Here is a 20,745-nt window from a genome sequence, read left to right as displayed (position 1 = left end):
TAGCTTTGAAATGGAGGGTTGTCATGAGATAATGTTACTGCTGCGTGCAGCTGACCGCAGGACGCAATGTTGCCGTTTATTGTCAAATGAAACAAAAAGTCTTATAGCTGTGACCTGACCAAACTTAGTGAACTACTCACGCTTCTCATCATTGCTAATGAAAATGTTCAGTGTTTTATGCAATTAAACACCAGTAAGAGACCATTCTGTTCACATGTGTGTTTAGTTTTTGTCACACACTTGAGGATAATCTTAACAGCTAATCTTCTCCCTAATCTTAAACTTGCACACACTGCAAGATTTGAAAATAATAACACACACTACAGGATATTATTAGATTATCGTGTCAGGTCAGAGAGCATTCAAAGCTTCACCTCACCTGATCTCACAGGGACACGGATGTCAACAAGTCAAGCTGGCTTGTGAAAGAGAATCATCTAGATTTTAATCCTAAATTTCAAACTTAAGTTTTATCCGACCAATTAGTCTGCAATTCAGGTGGCTTAAGAACAAATCTTTGAACACCTCACATTACGTGATAATCTGGGCTGAACGTCAGTTCCAAGTGAATCTCCTCCTCTGGTTTGAATCTAGTTTTATTTGGAGCAATATATGCTTCACACACCCCAGTGTGAAATGTTATATGTGGTCTCGCAAAATGTTCGACTATGATTCTTCACAATCTGTGTGTCTACTATTAACAGCGTTGTTTTTTGTGTGTTTGTGTGCGTCATAAGAGTTGGGGACGCGACACAAATTTTGGAACAAGTGATAGAGTCTTAGCCTGAAAGCTAGCTTGACTTCCCAGACCAACAAAATGTTTTTGGTGGAAGATTGGTCTAGATTGTTAACATTGGGCACTGATTATGCTCAGGCAAAAATCAGCTGGACCAATCAAATTGTTTAAGCGGGCTTTATTTAGTGATAGGCAGAAGAGTAACAGGGACATTGGGCGTGAATTTGTCCACAGCTTTGTAGCCTCCCAGCTAATAGTAATTCTTCAAAGCTTCCTATTCTCTCAGCCATAGAGCTCTTCATGGCCTATGTCACGATGTTAACTGGAGGCAAAATAGAGGGGAACTTGAGGCGGACACTGTAATTGTCAACCGTGAAAATGCTGTAGTGTATTTTTGGCTGCAAAAAAACGAAAAATCAAGAACACTAACTTGAAGTTTTATAACATGGCGACTAAAATTAGGTTCAGTTAATCATCTTGTTACCTGTTAATGCTAATACCAACCGAACCGCTTCACTTGATAAAGACAGCCCCTTTGTGTTCGTATCGACAAAAGTCATCGTTTAAATTCTTCTATTGCAAATCTTGCACATGTTATAGACATTGTTATAACGCTTCAGTTTTTCTTTTGTGTGGACGCTGGCTTTCTCAATTAGGTACGTGTAAATGTCTGGCCGTTGCATGGTGGGCAGTCCTGTCAAATCATCCATCCAGTGAGAGATGATCGGTTTGACAAATTATGTTAAGTTAATCATTATTTGAGGGATTTCTTGTTATATGTTAATGCTAATGCTACCCACTTGCTAACACAATGAATGAGTGTGTTTCAGGGGTGTCCAAGCAGAAGTTGCATTTACTATTACCCTCCACAGTGGTTCACTTGTTGTGATACCTTTGTAGGAGAGGCTTCACCTGATCAAGACAGACCAGACTCCGTCCCCTCTGTGTCCTCAAATTGTCCATCCAGTGAGTGAGTGTAGGGTTTGCTGAATAGTCCCATCTGTCAGAGTTTTTAAAATAGTACTCACGGTGTTGGGAAGTGAGTGTATTAGTATATTTTCTAAACTATACGTTTTCCTCACCCATTCTAGACAAAACAGTCTGTTGAAATATGCTAACCGGCATTTACAGGCTATAGTGTTTCAGATGTTTTGCCTCCAGCTAAGTCCCGCCCCTCAAAAAACATCACATTGTTTACAAGCTGTGAGGAGGTCTATAACTCTTCCTGTTCCCTCCTTTGAATGATGAGTACAGACTACTGCCACCTGCTGGTATGTAGAGTTGTTTCCTTGTATGTATTTGGTCATCTTCTTGGCACAAACGCAGGAGACACGAGAGGACGTAGTACTTCATTGGCTTGATGTGTGTGACACACTTTGTAAGTCTTAAATTGACTCAAGTTATGACAGCGTATTTGAATACATTGTTTAACTTTAAGTAGACACCTCCTCAGGCTGTAATCTTATGTTTATAAACCCAATGCAAACGCTGCAGCCCAACACCGTACATAAGCTAAAATATAGACATAGTTATGACCAGGATTAAACCAAACCTTCATAAAAACACTGCTAGACAAACAACTGACTACAGCCTGCTGAGCCCATCTCAAGAGGCCTGAAACTGTAATTACTTCAGACCGTCGTTGATTCAGTTCAAGATCAGTTTGAAGAATCAAAGAACGAGCAGAGCAGTTCAAGACTCCTGGAAAACATGGGCTCTGTTGTCTCTTTGGCTTTAGGCACCCTTGTGTATTTGATTTAGTGTACAAGTGGATGAATGGCATAACATTACAGCTGTAGATATCCTTCATAGAACAAATAATCTCATAGAAACATCATTTCTGGATGAAAACAGGACAGCACAGGCTTCAGGTTACACTGTACATCTCATATCTATTTTTATCCAAGTGACCTAGATCTATATGAAAAAATGTGACTTCAGTCAGCTTTGTGCTGCAACACGAATATCGAAGGATGTTGTATTAGGTCAGATATTTAAGATGAGGAACTGGAACTGCACAGTCCGGCTTGTTGCCACAGATGAGCTTTGTTGTGCTTCATTTGGAGGAGAGTAGCCGAGCACAGAATGGCAGAAACAGACAGTAGCTGGAATGTGAAGTCCTGACGCCTGGAAAAACAGTCACTTCTCCACTTTATGTTAAATTCTCTGATCCTGCACTCAATCTGGTTTAGTATCTGGACCAGGCGTGCTCAAGTGAAAAACACACATTAACAGAAATGTGTTTATGGAGAAGATCGTATTGAAAGCTGTCAGACCTAATCAGCCTGAACAGACACAACAAGCCCAGAGTGGGATGATTTCCAGTGACGGGCTGTAGACAAGCATCTATTTTTTTTTGTCCTGCACTGTTTGTACTAACCCTATCAGCAGTTCACTCTGATTTGCTGTTCAGCCTATAGAGAGCCAGAGCATGAGAAGAGAAGCAGGAAATGACAAAAGTAAATAAATCAAGTTTTAAAGACACATAGAAGGTTGTTCTTATTTTTCATCTTCATCTCATAGGCCAGCTTTGTACAATAGTTTGTAGCTCATATTAGAATATATTAGAAGTCTGAACTGCGTATGAGTTTCTGTTGAGTTAATTTTCTCAAAAACAACTGATAAGGATACACCAATGATTCCTACACTCTGGCCATAAATCCGCCTACAATCACACTTAATTCAATGTAATGGTCCAAATATTCAGCAACTCAGCTACAGCTACTTTGAGTTTTGGCATGGTTTGAGCTACTGTTCCAGTTACTGCCCTCTACAAGTTCAAGTATTAAAACAAGGAATATCTTTCTAGTGTCTGGCTCTCTGTTTAATGAATTTCCTCACTTTTGACGTTTGGATAGGCTCTTTTTTAGTAAACACTGCGATGAGTCGTTCCAACAACATACTTCCAGGGACTTCAAGGGACAGTTGGGTTTAATGTTGTGGCTGATCAGTAAAAGTTGGTTGTAGTCTTTGTGCAAGTTTTTCTTATAGACAGGAGCAAACGTTAGTTGTGTCCTCTGGACTGATGTGACTTTTGTGTATTTGAGAAATGTCTACAAACCAGATAGGAACAACAGTATTGTTAGCACAAAACAGAGACAAAACAGAACCTGTAATTATTTTTATCTATTGAGTCAGTTGCGGTATTGGAAGGACAGAGCCTAGAGAAGGTTCTGGAAGGATTTGATTTGATTCAGCAGGATTATCCTTGTTCGTATTGCAGCTCAACGGTTTTACTCGCTCATAGTATGAAACACCCATAGAACTTACAAGTTGAGAGGTGATTTGGGCATGTGAGCACTTTGAGCATGTGTATCATACTAATTTGCCAAAGGAGTGAACAGCCGAGCTTTGCTTTCTGGTGCAGTCAATGAAAGTGTTGCTGTTCTAAATGACAGCTATGACAGATAACAAATACAATATAGCTATTCTATTGTGGAGTTGGCTTTGCCATGATGTCAAACATGCCTTGGTGATTCATTTCCCTGGGAAGGTATATGTGTGCACAACACCCAGATGGAAATTAGTTTTATGCACAGTGATCAGGTACAGGCTGAGTAAAATAGCCAGAGGTTGAATTACGTCTATATTTCATCTTGTAGTGGGGGTCTATAGTAATTTGTTGCCAGATTCCCTTTCAAGAGGTGAAACCTAAATGTGGCACATTTGGTACTTTGGTTTTTCAAATAGCCAAATGGAGAGTGTCCCTCGTTTTACCCAGACTTTTGTAGAATATGTGTGCTTTGTGGTATTTCTGTAAACACTTGGTACTTTTGTAGTCAAAGGGGCGTTCAGGGGCGTATCTGTGCATGATATCAGCCTGGTTTCTGCCATCCAATCTATAAAACATTTTAGGCAAAGATCAATGTAAGTTTAGTCGATCACAAATTAATTAAACATAGTAAAAGCCAAGATGTTACTAATTCTGGGAACCCATGATGAATTGCAATATATGGCTCGATCATCCAGTTTTAAACACATTTGACATGAGTGTCCTTAGCACAGGGTTAAATCCAGGTTTATGTTCCAGTGATTGAAAGTGACAAAACTGTGTGTATGAGAGTCATTCTTGTCAGTATGAATTTACATAAACACAGTAAACAAGCTTCTTACAGCTAAATAAAAAGATCAAATAAAATAACTGTCTGATCGCAGGAAATGTAGATTGAGGTCATCCCCAAAATCTAATCAGCAGTTCTTTGTTCAACTTAATTTCACTGCAAAATCTTTTTTGCTAGAAGAAGCACAAGCACTGGTAAAAATAAAGCATTTGCTGAGAGCAATGCTACTCATCATTATACCCTGAGCAAAAATCTAAACTGACCACTTGCCATCATATGTGTATGTACAAAAGAGCCTTGCTATCCTGTGTTACCTACACATTGTACCAGCTTTCGAAGTGATGCTTTATTTTTGCTGTCTTTGGTTGTTGTATTTTCTTTTCAATTGTTGATTAGCCACTGGTTCATTTGACAGAAATAAATCTCATGGTTTCCATAAGTTGTCGATGCTAATCCCATAACTTTTTGTTTTAGCACAAAACATAAGAACTGGTTGGGCGGTTGCCGGTCCCCATCTTTAAATTCATGGGGTCTACCATCTCCCAAGACTGAGAACACCAGGGCAGTAGGAAAATAGTCCCAGCAGAGATTACACTTTACTCTGCAAAATGAACCTGCTGGAAAACCTGCTGGTGACGTCCACCATTGAAAGTGTGCTGGTATACTACAGACAAGGGGGCACTTCAGAGAATAATAAAAATGGCAGAGAAAATCATCAGCTGTCATTAGCTTTTGGTTATCAGCATGTTGACATTCTGAGCTTATGTGGTAAACATGATTAAGTTAAACATGCCAGCATAGAAATACGTGGCAAACTAATGCACTCGGTAAACAAAATATTGCCTTGTCAACTTTCTAAACTGCGGTGGTAAACCTGGAATAAAGATCAACATGCTAGCGTTGGCATTGTAGTATGTTAGCGTGCTGACATAGGATTTAGCTGTCTGCAGCTAAAGGGCTGTGCCAAACTTTTTAATTGCCATAGCAAAATCCTGGGGAAGATCAAGTGAGTATGTCAGTACATAAAGTTTTCTTCTAGTAGATTTCAGAACTGGTTCAATACGTAGTCTTTTTATTAGACGTTTAGGTACACCTCCCTCCCTCTTGCGCCTCTTGTCCCACTTCCAAATGATCTCACTGACTTTCAGCGCTCATTGTTAGCGAGGGGAAGTCGCTGACTTGTGCTACAGGGTTGTAATGGACTCGTGCTATTGTTGGCTTTGTTTAGCTGTTGACGTTTTTCAGGGGCAGGTTTTCTCTTTCCTTTGGGAGTTTTCTCTGCCGTTCTATATTTAGCGTTTGCCTCACATGGGTGATGGTTACTTTCTAAGCAGGTGTGTTTTGTGTTGATGAGTCCCATACGATGGCTTCGAGAGTTATTTATCCTGAGGGGAACTCAGCTCAGAATAAGGGTTTACCTATATGTTTGTTTTATCCTTTTCCTGTGCTAGGAGGTTGTGTTTACGAAGGCAGCAAATACAGGGTGGGATGTGTTCCTGAATTGATGGTCAATGAGCTGTTATGAGTGAGGTGAAACATTTAATTTCCACCAGAGAGCTTTGTTTATTACAACTTCATCTTTATTATAAGTGTAGAGTTGAAAGGTGCAAGAAAGGAAGAAAATATAACAATAATTTAAAAAATCCATATCCATTTAGGAGTCTTGTAGCTTGATATTTCCCCTTTTCTCTGCCTCATGACTCTTTGCCTACACTTTTATGCAACTCACATTCCTCCAGCCTACATGTACATTCATGGTCATTCAAAGTCTGGATGGTGTAGGTGAATCTGATAAGAGACGTTGTGGAGGAGGCCGTTTCTTGGATGCCAGACATTACTGCTGTAGTTTCTTCCTGTTCATCAAGAAAAATGGCCAAAAAAACATTACTTGTAGAGTGTGGTTTTGAGGTAATTATTCAGTCTTTCCATCAACATTTGTGACATTTGGCAGATGTGTCAGGATTCCTAAGATTCAGGTAGATTTGGGAGCAATTAAATCATTAACCGACCATTATTTATAATATTGTTATATATGAAAGTTTAACAGCTGCATGAATTTTTTAATATTTATGCAATACAAAAGCTCGTCTATATCTGCTTACCAGTAGCAGATGGTCCATGCTAGCTCTACTATACTCTACTATACCATATATATAATCACCTGCTTTTGACTTTAAAGTAGACGCATTATATTCACCAACTTGTGGGTTGTTTTTTGTCGATCGGCCTATGGGACATGAGCGCTTTACTATTGGTCACACTAAAATAAGACAAAGAAGAAGCTACTGCTCGTCCTATAAAGGGGTTTTCACAAATGTTGCTGCCAATTTTTATCTGATCTGGGTTCTGTCATCTGGGTGCCAAGGACGTCCATCTTTAGCAGCCACATCCTGTCTGTTTGTAACCAGGATGCTACTGATGTGGTTGACCGAGCATCAAGTCAGGCTGGTGGAATGTGTGGGACAGACTTAATTTTTAAGATTTCACAGGGAATTCTTCCTGTTTCCACAGAATCTGTTCATACTGAGTTTATTTGAGAGGTTGCCCAAAATCATCTTCTGTTTGTTGAGTTCCTTCTGTTTGAAGTATCGATTGCTCAGTTTTGTGTGTTTTTGTAGCAGCAGTTTGTTCATCACATGCAATAGGCATGAATAGGAGCTTTATTCCTGGAGTGGACTCTCCGGACTGATCGAGGCGCTGCCCTTGAGTGCTGCATTTTTTGGGGCTTTGAGCGATAGCAACGTGGCCTCTGTGGTTTGCCTGATAAGCACCTCTCCTACTGTCAAGGCCCTCGGCTGCAGCTGCGCCTCAGCCATTATTCTGCTCAGCATTTACAACAGTCCACGGGTTTGTCTCCTCTCCCACCATTAATCTGTCAAGGGTTTCTGCTTAGGTTACTCAAGTTCAGTATCTGAGTTTCTGAGACGTTATTTCACTTTATTATTTGGTGCCTACCTTTACACTGTTCAGTATTTGCTGACCTGATCAATCAGAGATGATCAGTTTCAATGGAGGCTAAATGAAATGATCTTAACAGATATATGTGTTTACATTGAAACGTTACTTTACTGACAAAGTGGTTCTGTTGCTGTGCAGATGAAATCTACTGGAAATAGAAGAGATTAAATAAGAAGCAGAAGGAAAAGAGTGAGAAGGAGAAAGATGTGGTAGAGAAATGGGAACTAGAAGCAAAAGAAGAAGGAGGAGATAAGAGGGAGAAGCTATAAGAAGAAGCACCACAGGAAGAAGGAGGAACAAGAAAGAGGAGAAGGAAAGAATGAGAAAAAGCAGAGGGAGATTAAGGAGAATGAGAACAAGGAAGGAAGATGGGGAGGCAAAAACAAGGAGAAAAATAAGGAGATAATAGAGAGCAAGGAGAAGCTTGTTTCATCTTCTCAAACACTTGTTTGACCAACTGGTTATTTTGCTACCTTCATGTTTCTCTCCCTCCTGGAAAACTGCTCAGCTGATGTTTAACCCATGTGGAGCAAACATGCTCAGTGAGAATGAATTTACTCCAACATTTTCCAAAGGTTTACATGGTTGTTAGGTACTTAACTAAGTAAATTAATGTATTCATAATCAGTTGATATGCGTCGCTTGTTACATCAGTTTTCCATGCTCATTAGACCCCGTTTCCGTGGTAACAAAGGAATTATGTTCCTGAACTCATCCTGACCAAAAAGCCAACAGGGAGTCACGCTGAGACTTGGTAATGGACTGCAATGACTCACACTCAAACAAAGCGTCCATGACGGATGACTGTGGCATGCCACGTTACATGCCATTCCTTCAGCTCAGTGATTCATGCCACTGTAACTGTTATATTTAGGCTCAGCCTCCTCAGCACTCAGATCAGTCAAAGTTTAGTTACACTAATGTAAACTGCTGATTGGACGCCCACGCTGCTGTGAAAATGATGACTTTATTTACTTTTAAAGTCATGTTCTCATCTTCTTTAGAGTTTTTGCTTCTCATCCTTAATACTAGACCAGTTTTATTTGCTTCAGTACAGTTTTTTATCTTTACACATCTTCATATGAATACTAGTTCCAGAAATTTTGTGTGTACACACAAAAGCCTTTAAAATCTGTATCACAGTATCAGTATGTGTTGTTTTTCAGTGTCTTCTGCAGGAACTTTTCAGAAGTTACAACATTAAAAATTATTAAAGCTTTAAAGCGGTGACAGTGTTCCTGACCTGTAGTTTCCGGATATATAGAATTACCTCATTAACTTTCCTTCGTCCTACTCTGGAGTCTGAAAGCGGAGCCTGGAGGGGTTCAAATGGACACTGTCAGGCATCCGGATGCACTTCCAGTTTTGGACTTTGTCGGCTGCAAACATTGTCACTTTGTCAGAACAGCAGCATAATGTAACAAACTAATCACTGTTCTAAATAGTCTCTGTCATATGACACTCTTCTATGGTGTTAACACAGTTTGAATGAATGTTTAAATGCACCACGACATACACATAATTTTTATTTTTTATTTATTATACATGTACAATTGTGTTGTACTGGGTACAGTAACATAATCACAATAACAAGTAACTGTTTAATCCCAAAGCTTTCTCATTGTGACTAGGTTTAATGCTGAATGAACAACATGTTATAAACATTAGCCGAACTTGCCTTTATGAGAACAAATCGGTTGGACATCATGTTAAAAACATGCTAAATAAACAAGACATTACACTTGGAAAACGCTGGATTCTGCTCTGATAGAAAGTGATCAGTTTCTTGAGGGATCTGACCGCTCCGTTTTCTCGTGCCTGCTTCTTGCTCGTTTTGTTGCAGTAATCTGCTGTCTTGTACTCGGCTGCTTTTGAGGTCAGAAAGCCTCTGTTGAGATGCTCTTGCGTAGCGAGCAAATCATTCTCTGTCTGTTTAATGAATGTCTACACTTGGAAAATTTGGGTTCTGTCATTTTCAGCATTCCTGAAACATTGTGACACATTCATCGACACAAATTGAAATATTTAGTCTTTACATACTTTGGAAATATTCCCACTTTCACCAGCCTTCTTAAAATATTCATTTTAAACTCTTTGGATTAATCTGCATCATCTTTATGTTTTGTCTCATATTTTTAAAATGCTTTTTAAATCTGAATCTTTTTAAATTTAAATCCTGCCCAGAGATTTTTTTGTTATTTGGCAGAAAGTTGGGAGCTGATTATGACTTGGGAAATATCTGCTGAACCAATCGGATCATTTGGGGCGGACTTCATGTGGCGATAGACAGATTAGTGTGCAGCTTTATTAGAGCTTTAAAGGAAACAATTGATAAATTTACGATTTGGGTTTCAGACGTTCTTTGAACTGGTGTTCTCTTTTGTAATATTGTAATTGGCTTGAGATTTTTAACGCTGAGCTAATGCCACACACACACACACAATGATATTTCTATTATAAGACTGAGATTCTGCTGCGGTGACGTGCAAAACCATATCTGTCAAGATAATTGTGTTCTTTTGCGGTTTGTTGCATGCTTTGTTTTCATGTTCAGAAGAAAACAACAACGACAACAGACTGATGTGATGGCCCCACAGAGCTCTCATTCACTCAACAAGCAGCTTGTGCTAATACCGTGCTTGTGTGTATATACAGGCTGCAGCTTGTATTGTGTTCCCTGTTATCCAGCAATCTCTGTTTAGTAACAAGCTATTGTTTGTTTGCGCTCAGCACATGATTCAGTAAGTATGACTCACAGAGATGGACCAAAAATACAAGGGCACACAGATGGTTTTAATTAAAAGGTTTATTCCCAGAATGAGACACATTTTCAACTCGGTAACAGTGCCATTTTTCTTCCTTAACTTTCTCTAATCAGCAACAAACATATCTGAAGAAAACTCATTTTGTGAAGTAAAATGCTTATTTTTCCTCTTCTCTGTCTCCTAGAGCTCAACGCAGGAGATCGGCGAGGAGGCCGAGGAGGACGCCATTTTCACTATCTCGCTAAGGAAAGTGCAGCTCCACCAGTCGGCCAGTAAGGGGCAGCGATGGCTGGGCGTGGACACAGACTCTGCCCTGAGCCTCTACGAGACCTGCAAGGTGCGAACCATCAAGGCCGGCACGCTGGAAAGGCTGGTGGAGTACATGGTGTCAGCGTTCAGGGGAAAAGACTCCACCTACGTCACCATCTTCCTTTGCACCTACCGCTCCTTTGCCACCACCAAGCAGGTGCTGGATCTCCTGCTCAACAGGTATGGTAACATCAGACCATTATTATGTCATTACAATGGCAGTTGACAGCCAGTTGGACTCCAAGTTAATGTGTTGGAAGCTAAATAAATGAGAGTACAATGGCACACATTGTGATGGCTACATGGCACCAGGTCTCCTCTGTATGCACAGGATTGTATTCAGCAGTTAGTTCTAGGGATGCCCTGATCATCTCCACTTAAAGCACGACTGAAAGAATCTGCTGCTAACGTCTAGGCGCCCTCTTTTATTTTGATATGGTTCTCTTCCCTGCATCTTTTGTTTTTTACTGCCTTTGTGATTTCCACCTGTTTCTTCAGAAAGTGCACCTACACTTCCAAATGACTTTAAAAAGGAAGGAAAAGGAAGAGCATGGTGTAGAAAAGATTGATTTTATTTAATTATCTTTCAGGTATGCCAAGCTCCAAAATGTGCCTGCAGCCACAGCTCACAAAGTTTCCCAGGACGATTGTACAGAGCTGAGAAAGTAAGTGTGCTGCAGTCTACTCCTCCCAGAGTTTCAGTCAGTGTTTTTCTTAGACACCTGTCAGTCTGTTTCTGTAGGTGTTTGATAAGTTCCCAGTTCATGAAACGGATAAATATGTGGAGGAAATAAAAATCCCACTGTCCTTTGTGGCTTTCCCCACTGTGGGATAAATACATGTTTATCTTATTTTGCATCAATTTCTCAAACCACAGGACACTTTACATTCTTTAATCTCTTGGAATAGTTTGCGCATTTCATCAATTTTTTTCTTTCTGTAGTTTCCAGCTTCTATCATATCATATACTCCTTCAAATTCAAATCTGTAACTCTTTATAGTACTGTTTCATCCATCCTGGGCGCCTGGCTGGACCAGTACTCGGAGGACTTCTGGAGCCCTCCCAACTATGACTGTCTGCACCAGCTCCTGTCCTACCTCCACCTTCACTTCCCTGGGTCAGACCTGGAGCGCCGTGCCCGCAATCTGCTGGCCCACTTCCTCCGCCGACAGCAGTGTGAGCCTGATCCTGATGGTATGAAGGCAGGACAGGAGAGGGACAACAGGGCAGTTTCTCCAGGATCAAACTTTGTGTAGATGTAGACACACTGTCAGTTCACACAAAGAACAGTTTGGTTGTACAAGTGACAGCAACTCCTTGTCGGTCACAATCACTTTTCAGAGCAAAACAAACATCAGGTTGAAAGAGAGGAAGAGATGCTGAAGAAGTGAAGGATGTGTGTTTAGGTTGAGCTCAGGGAGAGGCACCATTGTTAAAAAACTGTTTTTGTTTGTTTGTTTTTTATCTCTTCAGGGGAACACATCGGCTGCCCTTTTGCCACTCAGGAAGAGAGCGGCTTTGAGGACGAGCTTCCTGCGTTTAGCTTCCTGTCGTTTGACCCCATCATGGTCGCAGAGCAGTTCACGCTCATGGACGCGGTGAGGATGTTTCCTTTTCCATATTGACGGGTTTAATTTAGTTGCTTTTTCCTTTACCTTCACAGTCTTCACAGGCCTTACATTTATACCAGAACAATCAGCATTTTACAAATGATTTCTGAGGCAGCTTTCTGGGTAAGTGAAAACCCTCTCATGGTTCGTTCAAAAGGACTTCGTCATCAAAACCTGTACTCAGATGTCCTTTTCTGACAACACTCATAAATGCTGTGCTTTTTGTTGCTTGTTATTAAAGTTTGGAAGTCTGCCCATTCTTGATGCCCAACATAAACTGAATTAGGACCAGAAAGGTGAACACTTACTAGAAATGAAACAGCATTTCAACAGGGAATATCGGCCTGTTTCCGAAATGAAATGAAAAGAGACAGCAGCATCAGTATGTGTCTTAATTTGGCAAACAGAACCTCAGAAAATTAAGCTAATGTCCACCACAGCAGCAGTAGCACCTCAATGGAAAATAACCAGACAGCAGCATCAGTATTTGGACTGTTACAGTGAGTTTAGTTTGATGGCTGGTTAGTGGTTGCAGCCTGTGAGTTAGAACTCAGTAAAGATTGACTAAAGCAGAGGCCAATTGTTTCTGTGCATACAAATTTCATAGCAGTTTTAAACGTATTACAGCTTCTTGTGAGACCATCAATGAGCATACAACCAGGAAGACAGAGCCCACCACGGTAGCACAACAGAGAACAGCATCCAGCTTTCCTACCTTAAAACAAGAGACAGTAGCAACAATATTTGGACTGTGTTGGTGGTCAGAGCCTGGGAGTCGATGGCGATGCTAATGGCTAGCATGGCAGCGCTGCTTTCCAAAATTTATTTCTGCACATATAGACTTTAAAAACCATTACATTTACACACACTGGGTTGAAGCATCCTTTATGTTTCAGTTTCAATATAACTACAACTAAGGTTGTTATTGGTTTCAGTGAGTTGTGGGATTTTCCAATATTTCACCTCTAGTTCCTCATCTTTCATATGTCCTTGCCTTTTGTCCAGCTCTTCTCTGTTGTCGTACTTTCTAAATCTGATCTGCTTTCAGACCTGACGGTGCTCTCAGAGTTGGAGTTTGAATCTCTCTTTCATCTCTTTCATCAATTTGAATTGGAGAATATTTTTTGAACATAGCCCTAGGAAGGAATTAAATACTAGATATATTTTTAGTGCTTCTGCGATGCAGATTTCACAGTTCAGTCTTCTGTAATAAAAATGGGCTCCTTCATCATTCTGCACAGTGAACTTAAAACATCCAAGAAAAGTAACAGACCAGGTGAGCTCATTTTTATTTTCCTGTCCACTCAGGATCTGTTTAAGAAGGTGGTGCCCTACCACTGCCTGGGGGGAATTTGGTCTCAACGGGATAAGAAGGGTAAGGAGCACCTGGCCCCCACCATCAGAGCCACTGTGGCCCAGTTCAACTCCGTCACCAACTGTGTCATCACCACCTGCCTGAGCAACCCGACCCTGAAGCCCAATCAGAGAGCCCGGTTAGTGGAGAGGTGGATAGACGTGGCTCGGGTGAGAAACCTCTGTTTAATTATTTTAAGCTCAAATTTAAAATTTTAAAAGTTTGTTTCTGACTGGCTCATTTTTGCTCTCAGGAATGTCGGATTCTGAAGAACTTCTCCTCTCTGAGAGCCATCCTGTCCGCCCTGCAGTGCAACGCCATTCACCGCCTGAAGAGGACCTGGGAGGAAGTATCGCGGTAGGTTTCCACAAACTGAATATTGCTGAGTATGTTTTCTTTTCATGCTCTGACCTCTTAATTTGCCTCTGCAGGGAAAGTTTCAGGACCTTTCGTGAGCTGTCTGAGATCTTCTCTGATGACAACAACTACTCGCTCAGCCGAGAGCTGTTGGTGAAGGTGCGTCTCTGCTTTTCATCTCATGAAAATCTGCTCTTCTTCCAGAGTAACTGGTGGTTTGATTAATATTGCAAGAATTCTGTAGTGCAAAGTTCAAGAATCGGAGGACAGGGCTTAACAAAGTAAAGTATTTTCCTCTAAAGCAAAATCAGACAAACCAGTCACTCAATATGTGTCGGTTATGTAAGAGCAACATGTAGCAGATGAACATAGTGCAGCAGGATGTATGGCTTCATGACCCTTTCTCACGTCACTGAATGCTCACAGCTGCAGGGCAACATCCAGAGAAACATCCTGCAGGGCCGAACACCTTGTGCCATGTTTCTTTTGGTTGCTGCATCCATGTATTACTCATAGTGTCCTGGGAGGTTGTGTGCAGCTGTCATCGTTAATAAGATTTATTGGGTTAAAATCAGAGAGGTGTGACTAAACTGGGAATTTGACATTGAATAAGCTAAAAAACTCAACCAAATCTCTATGTATATGTATAAATCTGTTGTATATACAGATTTTTTTAGCACATCATTGTGAGTGTTTATGAATCTGAACCTCTTTTGTGAATCATCATATTTTTGGATTCTTAGATCTTCAGTATCAGAGTAATAACTGTTCAGCTGCTGAAATGATGTAGTATTCCATTGTATTTCAAATACTTGACTACAATGACTGTCACAAATAAAATGATTTCTGAATTTTTTAAAAATCTCCTCAATTAGCTGGTTTTATTAAACATATTTGTAGCAGGAGGAAACAGTGTATTTGTTGTGGATTAATCCAGATTGGCTGTGTTAGTGAGTACTTAGGGCAGAACTATTGTGGTCCCTTTCATACCTGGTATTAACATTTGTCCAGATTTATCTGATTACAAGAAAACGCGTTTGAGAGGTGGACCATTGTTTCAGCAATGTGAACATAGAACCTGTACTGGTCACATTGATGGACCCAAGTGACCCCATCCGTGTTGTTTCCTAATTCATTTAAAACACACAGTGACTATTTCGATTGATGAGCAGAAAAGGGAAAAGCACCTTAAGTGATGTCTGTTCATCAGTAATGAGAGCCTTTTAGAATGTACTGTCCTTGTAGCTGTTAACTAAATAATAAATAAATATTAACAAGAATTAACAGATTCAGTTACTGAATATGAGTATGTTCTGTGATTTTTATTTCACAGTAGTGAAATCATGGTGGTAAGATTTGAGTTCTAATCTGAGTTTTGTCTTTAAAATAGCGGACGTCATGTTGTTGGAGGTGAATTAATGAATATTAGCATCATGTGAGTGCTCTCAGTGAGCCAGAGGCTTCCCAGCTTGTTCCACAATTTGTGTAACTTTCTCCATCTCGGAAGCATACACACAACAAACAGCTGTTGGTGGTTCTGATACAGCAGTAGATTGTGTGATCCATCCCTTTGAGACAGCAGCTGTTACAATATTCTACTGAGGCCCATATGAAACTAACGTGAGTGTTCATGTTAATGAACAAATACGTGATTTATTCAGGCATTTTTAACAGATTTTGGAGCCTGTGACAGCATCATTTTATGTTATGTTATGTCTTCATCTTTGGTCTAATTCACACATGGTGCTGAGTAATGTAACGCTTGGTGAATGCCCTGAGCCTCCTTTGAGGGAATCCCTGCTGACGTCAAAGGGAGGAAACCTTTGGCAGGTGTAGATAATAGCTCTGATGTGAGACATGTGTAAAAGCAGACCACAGGGCGTTGCCTTGCTCTCATTCTATCTGCTCAGGCCAGGCTGTATTCGCTAGACTGGGTCAAGTTACACCAGGCTGAAAAAGGCCTCTGACTGTTCCATAACTCTGAGGAATGTGAACACCAGGAGACAGATCCCTAACAGATGCTTTTTAAACTAAAGAAAAAATGGAAGCAGCTCAACAAACCAGAGACCAGCTGAACTCTTTGCCTCCTTCTCACTAACCTCCATGCCAGCTATATGTATTAGCTGCTTGTGTTACAAAAAAAAGGGGGGAACTCCACAACGAAAACAGCTGCATGGTTAACAGTATTCTGAGGTTAAAGACGGAAAACAGCCCCATTGACTGAGCTTCACTAAGGCTTTCCTGCAAAGCATTTATGATCTGTATTTCACATTGTTTGAACTGGTATTTTTAGTTATATGAAATACTTCTTTCAGCTTCTTTACTTCTGTTCTTCTTCAGATTAGTTGTTTGCAGGGAATTTAAGCCATAGAGTAGAACTGCAATTATTGTTTCCCTTTATTTCTTTATTGTTTTTCTGCAGGAGGGAACCTCCAAGTTTGCAACATTAGAAATCAACCCCAAACGAGCTCAGAGGAGACACCAGCAGCAGAGAGACCTGGTGAGACAAAATTGTGCCAATAGCTCCATGTAGAGGGGAAAGCCATTACTGCAGGCCATCCATTATTCTGTATTTTTTTTTCATAACACCATTGTGAAACAGTGTTTTAATTTATTTTTTGTTGTCTGATGTATTTCTTCTACCTAAATAACTCCCTTGTCCTCCATGTGTGTCTCCATTTTTTGTCCCTCTTCCCTCTGAACAGGGAGTGATGCAGGGGACCATTCCTTACCTGGGCACTTTCTTAACGGACCTGGTGATGATGGACACTGCTATGAAGGATTACACTGAGGTCAGGCACCTGATCCTGATGTGCTCATTCTGGTGTATTTGGAACTCCCTGCCATCGTTGCTGATATTTGATTTTCTTTTTCAGGGTGGTCTGATCAACTTTGAGAAGAGAAGAAAGGTGTGTACCATTTTCTATTTTGGTTGAAATGATCAGGAAAAAAGGCTGAGGATGGACTCACTGAAACAAATTGCTCCTTTGCTTGCAGGAGTTTGAAGTGATTGCTCAGATCAAACTGCTCCAGCTGGCCTCCAACAACTACAGTTTCACTCAGGACAGCCACTTCAAGGAGTGGTTCGCTGGTGTGGAGAAGCTCAGCGAGGCAGAAAGGTCAGTCGCTCCACCACTCACACTGCTACTGCATCTCCCTCCATCTCAACAATGTTGGCCCTCTCTAGGAAGCTCAAGATCTATCTCTGCTGCTGTCATCTCCCACTGTCATCTAGTTTTTGCCGCTTACTGTTACAGACAAAAACTAAAATGTAAATTAATTCTTAATAATTCATTCATTCATTAATCCAAATACAACTGGCATAATATGCTGATATTGTTTTTATTACATTTTGTTACATTTTATTTCCCTTTGAGCCTATCTGTGTGATTCACTGTGTACTGCATGGTGGCTGCCCTAGTGTGATTCCTGTGCCTCAGTGTCATACCTGGACATTGTCTTCCATCTAGTGGGCTAATGGTGGTACTACAAACACAATATAGTATCAAGACCTTTCTAATACTGAGCAACATGTACAGTATTACATCATTAAATGCGTGAACAATGGATTCTACAATGGTGCACAGTGGTAGAATCTGATGTACAGGCAAAGTAAATGGGCAAAGATTCATTGCCTCCTGTACTGGAAATCAGTAGTATTTTGTAGTCAGATTACCTTTCAAGAGATAAAAACACAAGGTGGCACACTGTCTGGTTCTATTTTGACTGAGTTCTCCTCATAGAATATGTGTGCTTTGTTGCAGCACACAAAGCACACATATTGTTGTTACAGTTATAGTCAAGGGGTTGCTGAATGAGTTCTGTGGCACCAGTGTGCATGAGATCATTGTGTTTGGTGTTATCTACTATCTAATCTGTAAGACAGTGTAACAGAGAGTGAAAACATTCATTTCTACTTTAGTATATCATAGATATATTGAACATAGTAACAGCCAGAATGTTCCTAACAGTGGGAATCCATTCTCTGAAGAGATCAAGGTCATGCATGTGAACCTGATAGTTTTGGAGCTATTCCTTGATGTATTTTGGGTATGTTTCCTTAGGTGAGCTTCACTTCCCAGTACAAAAATGACTGATTTCTTCTCTCTTCTTTTTTTTCAAGCATTTTAAGTTGGTTAATTAAATTCTGAATAACTGAGAGCAGAAAGGCAGACTTTTCATATGTTCCACTGTAAGTTGGTATAAAATGCCTAAAATGAATAATGGTTACTTCCTGCTGCAGCTACAGTCTGTCTTGCGATATCGAGCCTTTGTCGGAGTCGGCCAGCAATACACTCAGAGCCAAGAAGAACGGAGGAATCATGAAACGCTGGAGCGAGTGAGTATTGATATAGTACATGTCACAATCTAAATTCTTCTCTAGTAATTCAGTTGGAGAAGTGACTTTTTCCTCCACTTGTTATTTCAGCCGGCAGTTGACGGAGGCTGGCTCCAGCAGTACCGCCGGTTCTCATTCCAAATCCTTTGACCACTCGCATTACAGGCCTTATCAAGGAGGTGGGGGGGACAGTGGCGACGCTCTCAGCGTCACCTCTGTCAGCTCTAGTGGTTCAGACCTGGAGGACGTGAATGCCAGCTTCCTGTCTGATTCACCTGAGGGACATGAGAGAAAGGTAAGCAGGCCATCCTCATAAACAGACTGAGGGAGGACACCAAGACACCTGTGACTCCTATAAAGAACAGCAAGTAGTGTCTACTATGAAGGACAAGAAGACATGCATGCTGATTGTTGTTTTTCTTGTCCATCTCCAGACGTCGACTCCTTCAGTGAAACTCACCGTCTCAGCTTTGGGGAAAGAAGCTCCATCTGCAGATGCAGCCTCAACGGTAATGACTGTTATGACTCTGTGCGCAATTTAAACTGAAAATCTTGTCAGAACACCTGTAATAGGCATATATGTGTATGTGTCTGTATGTGCCACTCATGAACGCAATAGGGGAAAGAGAGAACATCTGTAAATTTGGTACAAACCTTCACTCAAAATGGAACTGATTAGAGCTCAGTGATCAAGTCAGCTAAACATACACATGGGATAAAAATAGAATGTAAAGACATTAAAATGAGTCTGCGGTAATTTAGTTTGTTGTTTTCTTGTGTTTGTTTTCTTCTGACCAAACTGAAGCTTTTACATGAACAGAATGACAAGGTTAAAAGTAGATTGTAGGCATTGAGCAACTAAATGAATATTGGTATCTTTTCATTTTCATTATAAACAAGTCATTTTAAAATTGGTTTGACATTTTACACTTTAAAGGTACGGACACACCAAATCGACATGAAACAGCTTCCGGCAGCGAAGGCCGACTGTGACCTCACCTCACGTCGCCTGTGTCTGGACCAAAAAGTTGCACTTGAACGCACCACAAAGACTACAGCCAACGACCAGATGGTGCATTCGTTCTGCACCTGCGTGAGGGGAAATACCTCTTCCTACCAGCAGGTGGCAGTAGTCTGTATTCGTCATTTAAAAGGGAAAACAGGACGCGTTACTATTAGCAGGGAGGCTAGAAAGCTAGCAGAAGTTAGTATCAGCTGGGAGACTAGAGGGCTAGTAAGAGATGCTACTACCTGCTGGGAAGCTAGGAGGAGATACTGTTTGCTGGGAAGCCTGGAAGACCTGATATTAGGTTGGAGGCTAGGAAGCTAAAAGCTACTATACCTGGGAGGCTAGAAAGCAAGGAAGAACTACTGCTAGCAAGGGCTCAAGAAACTGGGAAGAGCTACTATTAACAAGGAGGCGAGGGAGGTAGGGAGAGCAACGATTAGCTGGAAGACTAGAAAGCCAGGAAGTGCTACTATTAGCTAGGAAGATAAAAGCTACTATTTTCTGTGAGGGTGAGCAGCTATATATTCCAGGAAGAGCTATAAGAATCCATAATTATCAGTTTCTCTTACCGACTTTCAAGCGATTCCTGCTCAATCAGCCGATAAGCAGCTGTCGGAGGTGCGACTAGTTGCAACTGTGCTTGACACACTGCAAAAACTAGAGTTAGACACCGTCAGTTTGGTGTATCCGGCCTTTAATAATCTATTTAAGAACTGCTCAGTCAGTTTAGTTCTGCTTTAGTTAGAGCATTATTTAACAAATAATAACTTTAAAAAAAGTCCAAGATAAAGCAGTCGATATCCAAACTTTTAGTCTCTAGTTTGGCTTAAGCTCCAAAATAACCCACTGCATTTCCCATGATGCAACATAAACTCCATTGTAATGCATGAAAATTTCTATGTATAATTCAGTCCAAAATATCCTTTGACCTCAGCCTCTGCTCTTCCCTCCAGTTCTGGGAGTGTACTTCTCTGTCATCTCTGGACACCTCTGGGATGGGCTCCAGCTCTGGCTCGGCCTCCGGCTCCAGCAGCGCCTCCTCGTCCTCCGTCTCATCCTCCACGCCACTGTCAGCCTCACGCTCGCACAAACGCTCTGTGTCAGCGGTATCAAACTACTCAACTCTGTCGCTGCCGCTGTACAACCAGCAGGTGGACGACTGCTGCATCATCAGGGTCAGCTTGGATGTGGAGAATGGCAACATGTACAAGAGCATCCTGGTGAGCATTCTGGGAAAGTTAATTTA

At 40.9% G+C, this 20,745-nt stretch overlaps 1 protein-coding gene across 9 annotated transcripts in view; it reads left to right on the top strand.

Annotated features, from left to right (window-relative positions):
• LOC125011835 (ral guanine nucleotide dissociation stimulator-like) overlaps positions 1–20,745 on the top strand; it is a 47,308-nt gene that overhangs the window by 20,775 nt on the left and 5,788 nt on the right. For 5 of the 9 annotated variants that reach the window (XM_047591246.1, XM_047591245.1, XM_047591244.1 and 2 more), the window contains 16 exons: positions 10,705–11,009; positions 11,420–11,494; positions 11,831–12,024; positions 12,304–12,428; positions 13,749–13,964; positions 14,048–14,151; positions 14,226–14,310; positions 16,574–16,651; positions 16,857–16,943; positions 17,028–17,060; positions 17,149–17,270; positions 18,395–18,490; positions 18,581–18,785; positions 18,925–18,999; positions 19,428–19,613; positions 20,453–20,719. In XM_047591246.1, coding sequence (XP_047447202.1) covers positions 10,705–11,009; positions 11,420–11,494; positions 11,831–12,024; positions 12,304–12,428; positions 13,749–13,964; positions 14,048–14,151; positions 14,226–14,310; positions 16,574–16,651; positions 16,857–16,943; positions 17,028–17,060; positions 17,149–17,270; positions 18,395–18,490; positions 18,581–18,785; positions 18,925–18,999; positions 19,428–19,613; positions 20,453–20,719 — 2,253 coding nt within the window. The remainder of the gene's footprint in view (positions 1–10,704; positions 11,010–11,419; positions 11,495–11,830; positions 12,025–12,303; positions 12,429–13,748; positions 13,965–14,047; positions 14,152–14,225; positions 14,311–16,573; positions 16,652–16,856; positions 16,944–17,027; positions 17,061–17,148; positions 17,271–18,394; positions 18,491–18,580; positions 18,786–18,924; positions 19,000–19,427; positions 19,614–20,452; positions 20,720–20,745) is intronic. The other 4 variants (XM_047591248.1, XM_047591247.1, XM_047591242.1 and 1 more) reach the window with 3 other exon arrangements.

Source organism: Mugil cephalus, chromosome 8 (genome assembly GCF_022458985.1).
Source record: "Mugil cephalus isolate CIBA_MC_2020 chromosome 8, CIBA_Mcephalus_1.1, whole genome shotgun sequence".
In the NCBI taxonomy this organism is placed as follows: domain Eukaryota; kingdom Metazoa; phylum Chordata; class Actinopteri; order Mugiliformes; family Mugilidae; genus Mugil; species Mugil cephalus.
Note: the sequence above shows the minus strand (reverse complement) of the source record. Positions and strands in the feature narration are given on the sequence as shown.